At 42.9% G+C, this 13,664-nt stretch overlaps 1 protein-coding gene across 1 annotated transcript; it reads right to left on the bottom strand.

The window, feature by feature from the left end:
- Window positions 1-1,540: 1,540 nt before the first annotated feature.
- On the bottom strand, window positions 1,541-13,177 carry cdr2l (cerebellar degeneration-related protein 2-like). The gene is made up of 5 exons (XM_034088911.2): window positions 12,791-13,177; window positions 5,815-5,927; window positions 5,019-5,167; window positions 4,092-4,256; window positions 1,541-3,170 (listed from the first exon to the last, which is right to left on the bottom strand). Exons 1-5 carry the CDS (start codon window positions 12,867-12,869, stop codon window positions 2,264-2,266), a joined length of 1,413 nt encoding a protein of 470 aa, XP_033944802.1. The 5' UTR covers window positions 12,870-13,177; the 3' UTR covers window positions 1,541-2,263.
- Between the last annotated feature and the right edge of the window lie 487 nt (window positions 13,178-13,664).

Genomic DNA, 13,664 nt, shown 5'->3' with positions numbered 1-13,664 from the left:
CTGTCCTAAACGGCTTGTTGGAGCTCCTGCCCCCCCCCCCTGTGAGCCCAGTGTGCTCTGATTGGTCGGGACGATGCGAGGCTCGCTGCTCAGTGAGCTGGCTTACTGGTGTGGTTTCCGGGTCAGCGCGAAACTCATCCTGAGCGCACACAAATACTCACAGCCGAAGTAAAAACAATAAGTGTGGCTTGATATTGAGTAAGAAAAAGGTTTATATTATAAACTGTGAGAAGAATAGACAATTTGTCTATTACCAACCAGGGAGCTCTATGCAAGTCAATGGGACTCACTGTTAGTTGAAAATGTACGCTAAAGGTCCCCCCACTGCGTTTGATAGTGACGGCAAGGGATCCTGGTGTGTGAGGAGCACCGGATTGGTCCATTTTGGTTCCGGGAACCGCATGACTAGAAATCTCCAACAAGGCGTTCTGGGTAGGGATGTCCCGATCACCTTTTTTTGCTCCCGATCCGATTCCGATCATTTGATTTTAATCTGCCGATACCGATTTTTCCCGATCCGATCTTTATGCAATGCATTAAGAGAAGAAAAAAAAAGGTAACAGATAACTGCTGGTCATCCAACGCGATGAATTCAGCTATCTTGGCTGTTATTTCTTTGGCCACTGTTCTGGGGCAGTTTCTCTTTCCTTTTAAAAGTGTCGTTTGTTTCAGTACCGTTACCTGAGTGGCCGCTGTGTACTCGTCGTGTTGTTGTTGGTGTTTGTTTCTCAGGTAGCGTATTAGATTGGTCGTGTTGAACGTAGCTCTGTTCTTTCCACCACTCGGAACCTCCGCCTTGCAATCATTGCATCCGGCTGTTACACTGCCTTCGCTTTCAATTTTATAATACTTCCAAACTCCTGATATTTTCTCTGTCCCGACTCCCGAGTCACCAGCTGAACGTAGCCTCTCGTTAGCTTACTGCTACTATTAGACACTGCGCCCACTCTGTTGCCAGAATTCAGAGAAATAAGCAACCAGGTCTGAAAACAAGCCCAAAGAAAGCAACACATACATGATGTGTAATTTTAAACCAAAACTAAGGCCTCAGGATGACTTTAAGACGTGAACATGGTCATTTTTGTTTTGTAACATTAAATAAAATAATAAAAATATTTTATAAAAAAATATATATAGTCCCTATATATTTTTTTTTCCCGATCCCCGATTTTTTTTTCTCCCGATCTTTTGAAAATCACGTGATCGGCTCCGATCCCCGATCACGTGATCGGATCGGACCGTTTACATGCAGAACAAGCTACATAACACACAAGGGGACGGGTAATAACCAGAAACGCATATGATGGGACCTTTAATGTTCAAAACTCTGGCCGGCTCTGTTGTGATTGGTCAACCACTTAAGAGATGTCCCGACCCTTGGCCTATCATATGTCTTGGAGCGCTAGCCAATAGTGTTACATAGTGATGTCACTATATTACAGAAGTAAACAAGAGTCCAATGGAGGCGCACACAAACCTATAACACACTACAGGAAAGGCAGAAACACAATAGAGCGTCTTTAACAGAAAAAAGACAATGGACGATACGTTTCTTATTTTAATCAACAGAAAACATTTTAAATGGCAATGTAGTAGTATGGCGTAGAACTGATAATGTTATGTCAAACGAATCCCTGCTGTTCGTAATGCATGCTGTAAACACACCAGAGGCATCTCATCTCATTCACCAGATAAGTTGAACTAAACCATGAAAGTAAACGAATGTAACACGTATGCACACACAGTACACTTTGGCAGCTGAAGGATTTGAACCAACAAATTCAAACGCACTAAAGTATCACACTGTTGCGCCTTTATGCGACCTCGAGCTGATCAGTAGCGCGTGGTTTGTTTCCTCCTGCTTTAAAAGACTTATTAAGCACTTAGTGTTTATTAGACAGGTGCATGCTTTAAATACTGTAAGTAGTTTCAAAGCCGGCTTGTTTCTCTTTTTATATTATTTGGCTTAATTGGTTTCCATAAATAAAAAATAGAAGTTAAATAATTCCTGCATCAACACATCTCAATCACAAACTACATCACTCGCTAATCTCCTGATTATTCTTCAGTTAAGGTCACTGAGAAAAAGGCATTTCATCAACGATCTTCCTTCATGGAGAGACATTTGGCAGTTTCAGTTAAATCAGCCATTCACCCGAACAGTAAGCATTACCCGACCAATGAGTGCAGGCGTCACCCTTTAAGTCACTGGTGGTCAACCGTAAGACGAGAAGTCCTGACAACAGGAGTCACAGCTTCCATCTCATTTGTGACCCTTTTTGCTCTTGGAGTTCAGGTCACTCTTGGTCTTCTGCAGGCGGTTGAAGATCTCTTTGAACAGCGCCTTGTACTCGGGGGTGTTCTGGCTGAGGCGTTTGTCCACCTGCTCCACCTGCCGGCTGATCCCCTCCAGGGCCTCCGGGGTGGAGGGGGTTTGAGGCAGCGTGGGCATGGCGGCGGCGACAGCCCCTGATGTGGACGGCCCGGCGCTCACCATGCTGTAGTCCTTCATGGAGGGGTCTCTGGACACGGGCCTGGAGGTCTGCACCCCCGCGTGGCACAGGCTCTCCTCGTGGCGCCGGCACTTCCCCAGCAGCTCCTCGTACTTCTCCAGCAGCGCGTGGTACTGCTCGTCCACCTCGCGCAGGATGGACATGCCGCGTTTCCGCACGCCGTTAGCATGTGTGGCGTAGCTGCCCTGCCTCCTGCCCGAAGCGTCCCGGGCGGAGATGGCGTTCAGAGCCGTGTCGCTGCAGCTCTTCCTCACCGGGCCCCCCTGCTGCCCCGAGCCCCCTGCCTCTCCCCCGCCCTCCTCCGGGGTGTCTGTCTCAGGGCCGTTGCTGAGCAGCGTCTCCAGGCTGTCCTCCATCCCTCCAATCAGACACACCCTGGACTTCCGGAGCTGCTGCATCTCCTGCAGCTCCGCCTCCAGCTCCTGGACCCTCAGCTGGCAGCCCTCCGCTCCCAGGAGGCGCTGCTCCAGACGCTCGAACTCCTGCAGCACGGAGGCACACTCCCGCTCCGTGCCCTCCCGCTGGGACCGCTCTGCAGAGACAGCTGAGCGTAGGGAGGACACGATGTCTCTGAGTCTCTCGTTCTCCTCGTCCAGCGGCCGGCTCTCCGCCAGGTCCACACTGCCCGGGTTGGCCAGCAGGAAACCATCTTCATACCTGAGAACAAGTGTTGACGTTTTAACAATAATACTCCACAAGGTCACAATCATACATTTGTTCTAGTTGTTAAGAATTATTTAAAGACCACGTGAACCCAAATTAAACAATCGCATACTAATGGGTGTTCGCATAACTTTTAAAACAAAATGTGTCCTGTTTCTTCTTCTGAAACAGTATGGAGCTCAAATGCTTCTTCTCTTGCGGGTTTACCACAAGGGGAGTTCCTTTTTGCATGTCCTGCTTTTTGACACCTTCTCTCTCCAGTACAGGTTAGCTCTGAGTGCTAGCGATGCTTGCTAATGTAAACACAGACCGTATTACGTCGGCCATTGTTTCTGATCGGGCCGTGGGTGTAAAGCCAGCCCACATTTCCAATATGACGTCATATCGGCAGCAAATCTGGATCTGATCGGTTTTTGGAGATGTGGGTACGGAGGAAAAGAGAGGGTTTTGTTTTCTGACACTTTGTAAGTTTCCTGACATGCCGGGGACACATTTGTGTATGAAAGACATAAAGTGCATTTAGCACGATAGGAGACCTTAAGTGCATCAAATCATCTCAATTCCAAAAGTCAGAAACAACCGTTACTGACACTCTGCAGTCAGTTACTGAAAATGAATATAATGTTACTTTTTTATTTGATGGAGTGTCACATTTTAGAGTCACATTTCAAGTAAATATGTTACGATTGTGTCACATGACTGTATAATAAACTGTAATTGTCTTGTGAGTAAATCATCCCATCATTGAGTGACTTTGCTCAAACCACCGGCTTTCCTGCTGAATAATCTGTTTATCTGTGTTTCTTGCAGCAAGTATTTGCAACACACTTGTAAAACATCTGTTTGAATAAAGTGTAGGGCCTTTTCGTTGATGCATACTGTCCGACAGAGAAGAAACCCAGTGCAGTAAGTGACCTTGGTGCAGTGCAGAGTTCCTTGAGGCAGGGGAAGGAGTGCACAGTCTTGCGGCGCTCCTTCTTCTCTCTGCGGCCCCTCAGCTCCTCCAGGGTCCGCAGCTCCTCCACCCGAGTGGTCAGGTTCTCCACCTGACCGTGCAGCATCTCCATGGTGCCCGTCAACCTGCAAACACACACATGTTTGTTTAGTGCTTGTCATAATCGAGGTGACTTAATTCTCTCTTTCTGAGCATACCGTTCTCCTAAAGCTGCAGTGAGTTGTGAAGGAGCTCGTTCAGAGAGAACAGAGGCAGCCATTGAAGTCTTTAGCATTGAGACCACTAATGTAATTTGTAAAGAACTTCCATCCCAGATTATGATTATGAAGTTGCTAAGGATAGCAAAAATGTAAATCCTCTTTAGTTGCTCTAGTAGAGGAGGCCTGTAAACACACACTTGGTGTTCCTTCAGCAAACATGGAGCAGTGTTTACTACAACGTATTATGATGTATTTTCAATTAGCAATATATCAATGATATCCTGATATGAGACCAAATATATACATTTGATAAATTATTGTGTGCCACATGTATGACCTTTTCCTGGTTTATAGGATGCATTACAGTGAAGTGATGACATAACATTACTTTTTTTAATTCAGTAATTTTCTCCAAACTATGTGATTATCAAAGATCTCATACTTTATGAAAGCACCCATAATGAGCCCTTCTTGGCACTATTGATATTGAGGTATTTGTAAAACACATTGAGATATTTGTTATACTCCATATTGCCCAGCTTTAATATTAATGTCCAAGCCTTCAGTTGGTTCATGCTTGTTTGGCTTCAAAACGTCCCTTTAAAAGCCTGTGATGTGATGATGACGAGGGTGATATGTGACATGGCTCTTGTTACGAACATGTTTTTGTATACTGTGTGTTTTCACCTGTCTATTTTCTGATGCGAGGTCTTGCTCTCCAGCACCAGCTTCTCGTTGGTGATCTCCAGCTCTCTGGCCGTCACATCCAGCTGTTCGTACACCTTGGCGTGCTGCTCGTTCATCTCCCGCAGCGTTTCCAGCTGCTTCGACAGGTACTGCAAGGAGGCAAGGTCAAAAGTAACAGATTCATTACTAAATTCATCTTTAGTAATTCAACAAAAATCTACTCAAATTCGAACTTTAAAATATGTCCACATCTTGAGTCAGCTGTAACACATGACCAACTAGTGACCAGTGAAGTTTAAATACTGCTTAATGGCAGTCTCTTTTAAGAATATTCTATGACATTGTTATGACATTTATGTGATATTCTATACTACTACTTTTTAATATTTGTTGTGGCATGACTTTTTAATGATATGTATTGTGAAATACCATACTGTGAAGTATTATCCATTTATTATCTATGGATTTTAATGATTTTCTCACAATATACTATGACATAATCATGACATTTACTACGACATACTATACTATGACATTTTTTATTTTTAGAGGCATAAATGACATTCTTCAGCTTCCACAGTCATGTCTACATGAGTACACTCATCCTCAGCCAGGCTTCTGACTAATAACGAGTCGAGTCTTTGATGAGGCCACAGAATCGGTCATCAATCTTCCATGTTCACAGAACAAACGCTCCTGGTGCTCCTTGATTTATCGTTTTCTTTTAAGTTATCCCTGCTTCTCACTAAGTATCTGCAACACACTCCCAGAGTAACAACATGCAGGACACACTCACCTCTATCTCCTGCACTTGATCATCGTTGTTGATGTACATCTGCTGCAGGGCGTCCTCCAGCTCCTTGTTGCGTTCCAGGAGGGTTTTACCGAGCTCGGCTGCCAAGTGCAGGTCTGACAAGAGGCGGGAGAGAAAAACAGACACAAACAGGAGGAAGGGGTGAGAGAGGAGCATCTGAGTTCACTGGAAAACACTTTTTCTTTAACCAAGGAGGGATTTCAAGAGAAGCACTCAATGCCGCTGAGGTGCTCATTCAAAAGCTGTGAAATAAGTATTCAAATGATTTAATTAAGTAAAAGTACAAATATATTAATGTCACAATACTCCATGGAGATTAAGGGTTGTGCATTCACAATGTCACTAAAAAATCAAAAGTAAAAGTACCCATTCTAGAGCGAAATGGCCTCCATTTGCTATATCTGAATAATATGGTATGAAAATTATAGATTTTTTATATTGTTGCACTTGGTAGCATTTTACTGTTGTAGACAGATTTTCTTTCTTATCTTATTGTAATATATTGGATATGTTTAGCCTCTTTCTCAAACAAGTATTAATCTGTAATGTAACTAAAGCTGTCAGATAAATGTAGTGGAGTCAAAATGCATTATGTCCCTGTAGGCCTATGTAGTGAAGTTGAAGAATAAAGTAGCATAACATAGAAGTACACAAGCAAAGAACTACTAGCTACATAATTTACTTAAAGGTGGGGTAGGTAAGTTTGAGAAAACGGCTCGAGATACACTTTTTGTTATATTCCATGGAATGCTCTTAACATCCTACGGAGCCCCCTAGTGGACATGGAGAAGAAAGAAATTATTTGAAAAATATATATATATGTTTTGCGAGATCTCGCAGCAGCCGAACTGACCAGGAAGTACTAAATGAAAAGTATTGCGAGATCTCGCAAAGGGGTTTTGCGAGATCTTTATTTGTTTCCAATTTTTTTTTTTTTTCTTCTCCATGTCCCCTTGGGGGCTCCGTAACATCCCGATAGCAATGCATATCTGAAGTGGAAAAAATCCAACTTGTCAGCCTTCCATCTGTGCACACATTTATCTCGTGCCTCATTGGTCATGTGCGCGTTCGTGTGTGTTGGATGAGGGGCTCTGTAAGGAAGTGGCAGATTTGTTCCGGCTGTGTATTTTCAAATTCTAGCGCACTCGAGCTGGTTTCTCCAAAGTTACCTACCCCACCCAGTACTTGAATTATTGCCCATTCACCAACATTAAGCATTTCCACTAGTGGTGCACGATAATTATTGGTCCGATGTTAGGAATTATGACGTCATCCCGATAAACCCGATAAAAGTATTAATAGCCCCGATAATATACAATATATTTTTTGGGTAAAAGAAAAGAAAAAATACTGTGGTATTAGTGATTTAGGAAGAGGGGAGTTTTTCACAAATCCAGCGCTCCCTAACTCATGCCTGGCTGTGACGTAAATGGCGTGCGGCCGTGAAGCCAGGACAGTAAACAAACATGTCGTCGGTAGTATGGGACTATTTCAAAGTTTCAGAGTTAGATAGTTCGCTTGCTATTTGTATTATGCAATGCAGAAGTTCCACGAGGAGGGAAAAAGGCAACAAGCTATAATACTTCCAACCTGATCAGTCACCTGAAACATCGCCATCGTTACGATGGTGTGTTAAAAGCGTACGAAGACGCCTTAGCAGCGAATCCAAAGCCAGCTGCAAAGGCACCGGGGCTTTTACCTATCGACGAGGCTTTTGAAAAAGGCAAGAACTTTATTTGGGAAAATAAATATGGTGACTTTGAAGAGTCAAAACTGTTCTTGGCTTTGTTTTGTTCATAGTAGTAATGCTCATGTCATTTGCTCACTTAGTCTTTTTTTTACCACCAGGTGTGCAAAAACTACAGGTACATTTAATATATATATATTATATTATTATCGGTTATCGGTATCGGTCATGAGAAGCAGGAAGTTATCGGTATCGGTTTCAAAAAAACAATATAGTGCATCCCTAATTTCCACCCTACACGAACAGGCTACCTCATTTCGGAAATTACTTTAAAATATCAAACATAACATCCTGTTTTTGATTAAATCCCTTAAGTGTTCCAAACCCGGATGTTCAGTCTTTTTTCTCTCGAGATGCTGACATGAAAGCTTTTTTTTCTACTAACACACTTCCATCATTAATTAAGACACAACAAGCCTTACGTTATAATCATCCAAGCACCATATTAAAACAAAACGATGGCACATCATAATGATCCTGTTCTCATCTGCTCACTGAAACACAGCAGACGCCAGCCTAACAGTCGCTGTTATTTTTACAACACAGCTTGCAGCATACATTATTCATCTTGTCTGATGAGAAGAAGCCTAGCTGGAATGAGGAGGAGGAGGAGGAGAATCCTGCTGGCTCTGCAGAACAACACAGCAGTGGAGGAGTGGAGAGACGGGAGGACACAGAGACAGCCATTGACACCATTACTGGATATTAGGGGTGTAACGGTTCACAGAAGTCACTGTTCGGTTCGTACCTCTGTTTGGGGGTCACGGTTCGGTACGGGTTCGGTACAACAAGAAAAAGCAAAAAAAAGTCTCAAATACATGATTCCAGGTTTGTTGCAGCCCAGTCTGCTCTGATTGGCTAGCTGGTCGGCTCTGTTGTGATTGGTCCACCTCTAAGAGATGTCCTGACCCGTAACAGCTCGTCCACACTACAGCGTCGACAGCTTCAATCTGCCCATTCACTTTGAATGGGGTGACGTCACGTTGCCTCGCTTTTTCGCCGAACTGAATTGTGGGTAGCATAGCGGTCCGTCTCCGCCGGAGTAGCCAGCGACAGCCAATCAAATCCCATTTCTGAAAATCTGACAGCTCAAGCCCTAGCCAATCAAACTGCGTCTAAACTGGGAGAGATATCGCGCCGTTCATTTCTATATTTCAAAAAAAGATGGAGGAGAAACTAATTATCGCCGTAGCAAATCACCCGGTTTTGTATGACCAGACCCTCTTCACCTATCGGGATACAAACCGGAACAACCAGTCATGGAGGGAGGTGGCAGAGACAGTGGGGGAAACTGGTAGGTTTTCGCCTGTTTGGGGAGTTTATATATATATTGCTCGCATAAAATCCCCGGGGTTTTTTGCATTGTATGTCGGGGGCGGGAGATTCATGCGATTGGTTGTTGGTCGCGTTGCTCGAATAAAATCCCCAAGCTTCAGACACGCCCAGCTCCAAGCTTTTTTTGAAGCTGTAGTGTGGACGCTCCGTTAGTCTAGCACAGTGGTTCTCAAAGTGGGGGGCGCAGAGGCATGCCAGGGGGGGCGTGAGAGACCAGGAGGAAAAATTGTTATAACAAAAAAAAAGGATTAAAAAAAAAATAATCATATTTTGAAAAATTATTGATTCGAAAATAATATGATGCAGTACAGTACTATTACGTCTGTGTGTGTGGAACGAGCCATTTTGTGTGTGTGTGTGAGAGAGAGAGAGAGAGAGAGAGAGAGAGAGAGAGAGAGAGAGAGAGAGAGAGAGAGAGAGAGAGAGAGAGAGAGAGAGAGAGAGAGAGAGAGAGAGAGAGAGAGACCGGTGGTGGTTGTTGTTAGCTTCTGGTGCTAGCGAGCTACGCTAAAGGATAGAGTTTTTTCAACAACAAAGTGGAGGAGAGTCCTCTCCTGTCAGACTGAGAGACTCAGGGAACTAAAGGACTCTCTCAGTGTTATCTCAGTGGGTTACCATTAATGTAAACAATTATTTCCGAGGCACACGTTTATATGATCATTATAGTTATAAAAAAATAAGAGAATAAATGAAAAACAGCTATAAAATACTATATGACAGTAAAACAAGAATAAAGTTTAAAAGGGTGATTTGTAAAATATCCATAAAGAAAAAGTAAATCTGTTTACAGTTCTGTTTCAAATGGGTGTTGAGAGAGGTATCCATAGATCTCTTAATTTTGCTCTCAAGTGCACCAGATTGATGCTTTTAACTTCAATATTTAAAAATAAATCTTCCCGGGGGAGCTTGCCCCCGGACCCCCCTATGTAAGGTCCACACACCACCTATAAAAATAGCACTTTACTCCTGCTTACACCTATATGCTGTGAGCTGATTATCGAGCCTTCATTGTAACTGTCACACTGTGTATGTGTGTGCGGAGTGTTGCAGTAGAAAATTCATGCAATAAAACGCTACAGGAAAGGAACACTCCCAAAAACACTTTAGACAAAAATACTGTGTAGTGCTTTTAATTTGTAAACCTTATTATGATATAGGCCTAGCCGATAATATACTTTAGAATCATTAGGCCTATATATCAGGAAACTAGTAACGCAATACATTTTTTAAAGTAACCTTCAGAAGCCTGGGCGTGAGCAATGACAGGGAGAGATTAGATTGTACTGCTACTGTATGCACGTGTAAATGTTTTATACAACATACTTAACAAGCATCATTAGCTCACAGCCAATGATGATAGATTTGTCTCCAGTGCTGTCGAGGGAGACAGGGACAGGCTGTGACTTCCTGTTTCAAAAAACGCAGTCTTTATAACAAAACACTGGTCTGAGCTGCAGAGTGATAATGAGAGGAGAGTGTGTGAGAGGAGAGTGTGTGTGAGGAGAGAGCACAGCATCACCCCCCGGGTTCAGCTCAGTCACTGCACTGTTTCTGCCTCTGAGGGCCGACACGTGCCAAGTCTTAGTTATGTAATGTCAGAATCGTGCGCACAGCTGAGAGGAGGCTGAGCTGAGGAAATAACACCAGACAGCTAAAGAAACAAAAGGCTGTCACATGATGAAGAAAGCTAGAGCTGCACCGATTGGTCGACTAATTTATAGTCATAAAATAATCAGCCGCCATTTTTGTGATTGTTTGGTCTTTTAATTTCAAATGAGTCTGCAATTACAAAAAAAAAGACATTCAATCGATTTGTGCAGAGACATTAGAGGTGATGGGATAATTGAATAGTCGGTTGACAGAAAAATCGTCTCCTGTTTTTATAATTGATTATTTTGGTGGTTTTTGTTGCAAAAATAGCAAAAAATTCGGTTTTCAGCCCCTAAATATGGAGATTTCCTGATTTTCACAATTGTATTTTACAATAAACTAAATACCTTTGGGTTTTTTTAACGACAAAACAAGATATTAAAAAGGCCTCCCATTGACTTTGAGAAACTACTATGGATCTTTCACTCATTTCTGACATTCAGACCAAACGATTAATCCCGAGAATAATCAATAATGAAGATAATCTCTAGCTGCATCCCTACGTGGCCTCCATCCCTGACTGTCCTCACGTTGGATCACATGCTCCTCAGCCGAGACAAACATGACATCACCCGTCCGCCATCTGCACAGACTCTCTTCATATGTTTGCCACATCAAAATGAACGCAGAGGTCATCAAATCTCAGAGCTGGCAGGCGAGCAGTTGCATAACAGCAGCATTTCTGGGGCAAACATCCTGCCTGATGGTGAGCTCATGCAGGATGACGTTAGGCCGAAGCCTCCAATTTGACCCTGAAGCTGAAATCTCTGATCTAAGGAGGTCTAGTCTGGGGCTCCCTAATCAGATCAGCCGGGGGGGGGGGGGGGGGGCTTAATGGCTTCGAGCTGCGGGGCTGAGATGAGGCACACACAGCGGCAAAACCCAACTGCGTCTCTTCTCTCTCGGACTACGATGATGAGACATAAAGCTGCTTTAGTTCTCTGGGTCAGCAGGTAATCAGGGGAGGGGTCGATGCAGCAGGACACACACACTGGGGAGATGCACTGCTGATGAAAGTGCATCCGGTTAAGTCATTACTGAGGGGGGTGATAGCACTGCATCAGGCAAACACTCCTGATGGATTGCATTATCTTTCGGTGGCATTTAAGGTCGCAGCATGACTGCAGCAGGACTGTGACAAAGCTCCAAGATAAACTTTACAGAAAATAGACCAGGTGTTACATTGCTACAAATGTGGAATTACTAGTATGTTACACACCATCAGAACATAGTGAAACAAGTCCGTGAACACATAGTAATTATTGTATTATTATGTCCTTTAAATAATGCTTTCACTGGGTAGACATTGAAATAGGTGAGTGTCACAAACAAATCATTGCTGAGTTTTTTCTGTATTTTCCCATAAATAATGCCAGATCATGACATCCCTCTTTGTCTTAGAACCCAGCATAGTGAATACTAAATGTTAGATGGATAAAAAAAAAGGCAAAACTAGGAGGACAGGAGTGGGATTTGAGATGGGACCCTGCAAGAATGGAGATGAAACAGAGACAGCATCACTCAGCCAGCAGGACTATTCTGGGAAACATCGCTGACAAGATCATAGTAATTGGCAGAGGTGGAGAGCAGAGAGACGCAGAGACAGACAGACACTCTGCTTTACAGTTTTCACAGTGCGTGCATTGGCGCATGAAATGTATTTCACAGTAGATGCAACCCCCCCCCCCCCCCACACTTTATCATTTTTACATCTCTTAGTTACTACAATCTGTAATAACTGTGCAATATAAACTTGATTGTTCACTACTGTTATCTGGCTGCTATCACTACTTCTACTACTTTTAAAATACTGTTACTGTACTTATTATTGTCTGGATAGGTACTTTTTGAAAGTAGTATTTGTAATTTAGATCTGTAATATGTTATGCATGCCTATTTATTCCTATGTTGCCCCTTTACTTTTTCTGTAACAATGCAAATGTCCCCTCTGTGGGACGCATACAGATTCAATGGCTGTATTGTCATAGCACAGTATAGCTACAGTGAAGATATGGCAAATGTATAATGTACATAATAATAATAATAACGAAATAAATAATAGTAATCCAAATTAAAAGACCAACTTAAAAGGGATCGTCGCTAGTAAAATTGTAAAATGAAAAGTAAAAAATAAAAAAAAGATCCCAAAAGACAGCCGGTGACTGTGCATTGTGACATCCCCCCACCGGAGCCTGATAAAGGGGGAGTGATGGGAGAGATGCTCACCTTGCTCCAGGTCCCTCTGGTCGTACCACGGCTCCTCTTCCTCCGTCACAAACTCCTCCATCCTGCCTGCACGGAGCATCGATGTTCATCAACTTCTTCTTCCTCCTCTTCTTCACCGGCGATGTGATGATCTGCTAATTCAGACTCGCCCGGAAGTGACAACAAACAACAGCGGCGCAGTGAAAGCCTTCAAGACAAATGAAGACTCAAAATCCCAGCAGCGCACCTGCTCCTTGAACCGTCTGCAGATATTAAATAAAAAACACGTAATGTAGCTGTTCATACATGATGTAAAAATGTGTGTGTGCACCAGCTGGTGGATACACACACTGTGTCCTCACAGTGTTTCTTCTGTCTCCTCAGTGTGTGTGCGACTGTGATGTGAGACGCAGGTTGGCAGCTCAGTGGCTGAAGCTGCTGCTGCGTTCAAGTGCTGTCGGAAATGCTGCCTCGGATGTGGGCACAACACCATCGCTGCCTTTTTGGAAGTTGTTCAGCGTACACATATTTGACTAAGGTGTGACTACATAGTGACTAATTATAGGTGTGGTTTATTGACTTTATATTTCAATCTTGAGCTCCCAAATAATCGAACCATTGCTTCAAATATAAACTCGTTTTGTTGTTTTTATTCTTTGGTTCGGTTTTGCCACTCCTTTTGACCGGAATTATTTTAATTGTCTTCTATTTAAAAAAACAAAACAGTGTAACCTTATGTTACTATTTTTTTGTTTTATTCTCATGTATTTTATATAAATTAACGTTTTGCCCTTGTTTAAACACGTGCTATACAAATTAAGTAATAACTATGATCATTATTATTGTCATTATTACTATGATATATCCAACATATTTATTTAATATAATAGTATTA

This window comes from Pseudochaenichthys georgianus, chromosome 8, assembly GCF_902827115.2.
Source record: "Pseudochaenichthys georgianus chromosome 8, fPseGeo1.2, whole genome shotgun sequence".
Taxonomy (NCBI): Eukaryota; Metazoa; Chordata; class Actinopteri; order Perciformes; family Channichthyidae; genus Pseudochaenichthys; species Pseudochaenichthys georgianus.
This window is presented reverse-complemented; position numbering and strand designations above follow the sequence as displayed.